Source organism: Miscanthus floridulus, chromosome 4 (assembly GCF_019320115.1).
Source record: "Miscanthus floridulus cultivar M001 chromosome 4, ASM1932011v1, whole genome shotgun sequence".
Classification (NCBI taxonomy): Eukaryota; Viridiplantae; Streptophyta; class Magnoliopsida; order Poales; family Poaceae; genus Miscanthus; species Miscanthus floridulus.
Window position 1 is genome coordinate 14472110 of NC_089583.1, and position 2171 is coordinate 14474280.

At 52.9% G+C, this 2171-nt stretch overlaps 1 protein-coding gene across 1 annotated transcript; it reads left to right on the forward strand.

The window, feature by feature from the left end:
- Positions 1-405: 405 nt before the first annotated feature.
- On the forward strand, positions 406-1416 carry LOC136550995 (germin-like protein 5-1). The gene is made up of 2 exons (XM_066542590.1): positions 406-690; positions 794-1416. Exons 1-2 carry the CDS (start codon positions 546-548, stop codon positions 1339-1341), a joined length of 693 nt encoding a protein of 230 aa, XP_066398687.1. The 5' UTR covers positions 406-545; the 3' UTR covers positions 1342-1416.
- Positions 1417-2171: the final 755 nt, after the last annotated feature.

Below are 2171 nucleotides of genomic sequence, written 5' to 3' on the forward strand. Positions count from 1 at the left end.
AGTTTAATTAATTCGTCTACAGATAGCCCAATTGCTATCCTGTCCGCGAGTGAGACCAAACAAATCTGCTGCCCGTTCATACTCACCACTCAACAGAGACCGTGGAATAAAATAAGCAGCCTATCACGTTGTTCCTTGTGTACTCCTGCAGCAATCTCCTGCTACGCCACCACGCCCACGACGCGCACACGGCGGCCGGCCAGCACATTCCTTGGGGTGAAAGGACAATCTAGCTTGCCACACTTCCCAAATCCCAGCACGCATGTATGTCCCTAGCTTCACACTGACATCACCCCACTCTATCCCTATCTCGTCCGATCGTCCCGACCAGCAGCAGGACCACAGGCCATCGGTTATAAAACCGATCGATCCCATATACCCTTTACCCCATCCAGCATCCAGCAAGGCCATTCATAGCCACCAGCAGCAAGGGAGTGAAGAAAGGGTGGCCCCCTAGCCTGCTTGCTAGCCATAATACGCAGAGAGAAGCACGAGCACAGCTGCACTCCAAAGGAGCAACCGAGCAATCCCTCTCACAAATCACAATGGCCGCCATTCCTTCTTCTCCGTTGCATCCACTCGCCATCGTCGTCGTTGTCGTCGCCGCCATGCTCATCCTCCTCCCCTCCGCGTCCCTTGCCGGCGATGCCGACCTGCTCCAGGACATCTGCGTCGCGGACCTCACGTCCAGTGAGTACCACGCGCGCAACCTACCTCATTTCTTGCTTTTCCAGTTACTTCTTGGTATATAAACCAGTGCTAACTTGAGTACATACGTGCAATGTACGTGCAGCCGTGAAGGTGAACGGGTTCGCCTGCAAGGCGACCGTAACGTCAGACGACTTCTACTTCAGAGGCCTCGCCGTCGCCGGCAACACCAGCGTCACCCCCTACGGCTCCGTGGTCACCGCGGCCAACGTGGTCCAGGTGCCCGGCCTGAACACGCTGGGAGTCTCCCTCTCCCGGATCGACTACACGCCGGGCGGGGTGAACCCGCCGCACACGCACCCGCGCGCCACGGAGATGATCTTCGTCCTCCAGGGCACGCTGGACGTGGGCTTCGTCACCGCGGCCGGCAACCGGCTCGTCGCCAAGACCCTGGCGGCCGGGGACGTGTTCGTGTTCCCGCGTGGGCTGGTTCACTTCCAACGGAACGCCGGGGACGCGCCCGCCGCCGTCGTCGCGGCGTTCAACAGCCAGCTGCCTGGGACGCAGTCGCTCGCCGCGGCGGTGTTCGCGGCCGAGCCTGAGGTGCCTGACGCCGTGCTGACGAAGGCGTTCCAGGTTGGTACCAAGGAGGTAGAGAAGATTAAGTCTAGGCTTGCACCCAAAAAGAGCTGAAGATTGTGTACTTCCGATGATCCTTTTTTTCTGATTATGACTTGGCTGGTTTCCCTGTATCTCCACTAATAATTCAGTCACTCTGCATTTGTTCATCATTCCCAATTCAGTCATTTGACGACTGATTAATTATGGTGACAGTGTTTGTTATGTATGATCCTTCAGCTCCTGCCTTTTATCGATCGATTCCTCGCTTTTGTTTTCTGCATGCATTGGATGTGATGGATGCAGAGAAAAGGAAGAAAGGTCCTTTTTGATGCATACAATCCGCAAAAGTGACAAAAAAGAAACTGAAGGAATGATTGTTGTGACGAACAAAAGGCCCTCCCTCGGCCCCCTTGTTGTACGACGGTAAATGAGATCGACTATTCCTGTTTCAATTCAAACATGACGCACATGACGCATTCGCTCACTACAGTAGTGACCAAGAAGAGCATGCACGCTGCGTCTGCGTGCATCTCGCAAAAGAAAAAGGGCAAGGTACCAAGCTTTTAGGGGTAAGCGTGCGTGTCGCAGGGACCATGGCAATTGCCAAGCGTGTAGTCGTGCCACACACAAATTAACAACACAGCATGCACAATCACTTTCGCATCAAGCAATTTCCGTACCCGTGCCAGGTAGTACCTACATCATCAGGGGGCACTTTACTTGAGATCACTGTTCATCTGAATGATCATTTAACACGCTTAAACACCGTGTAAACACTACACATAGTGATACACCAATTTTTTCCTTTTAATTAGACGTTTATCATCTTTAGGTAATTGATTGTTTAGTGTGTTTAAATGATGGTTTAGATGAAAAAGTGTCTAGTAAAAGGTAGGAGACCG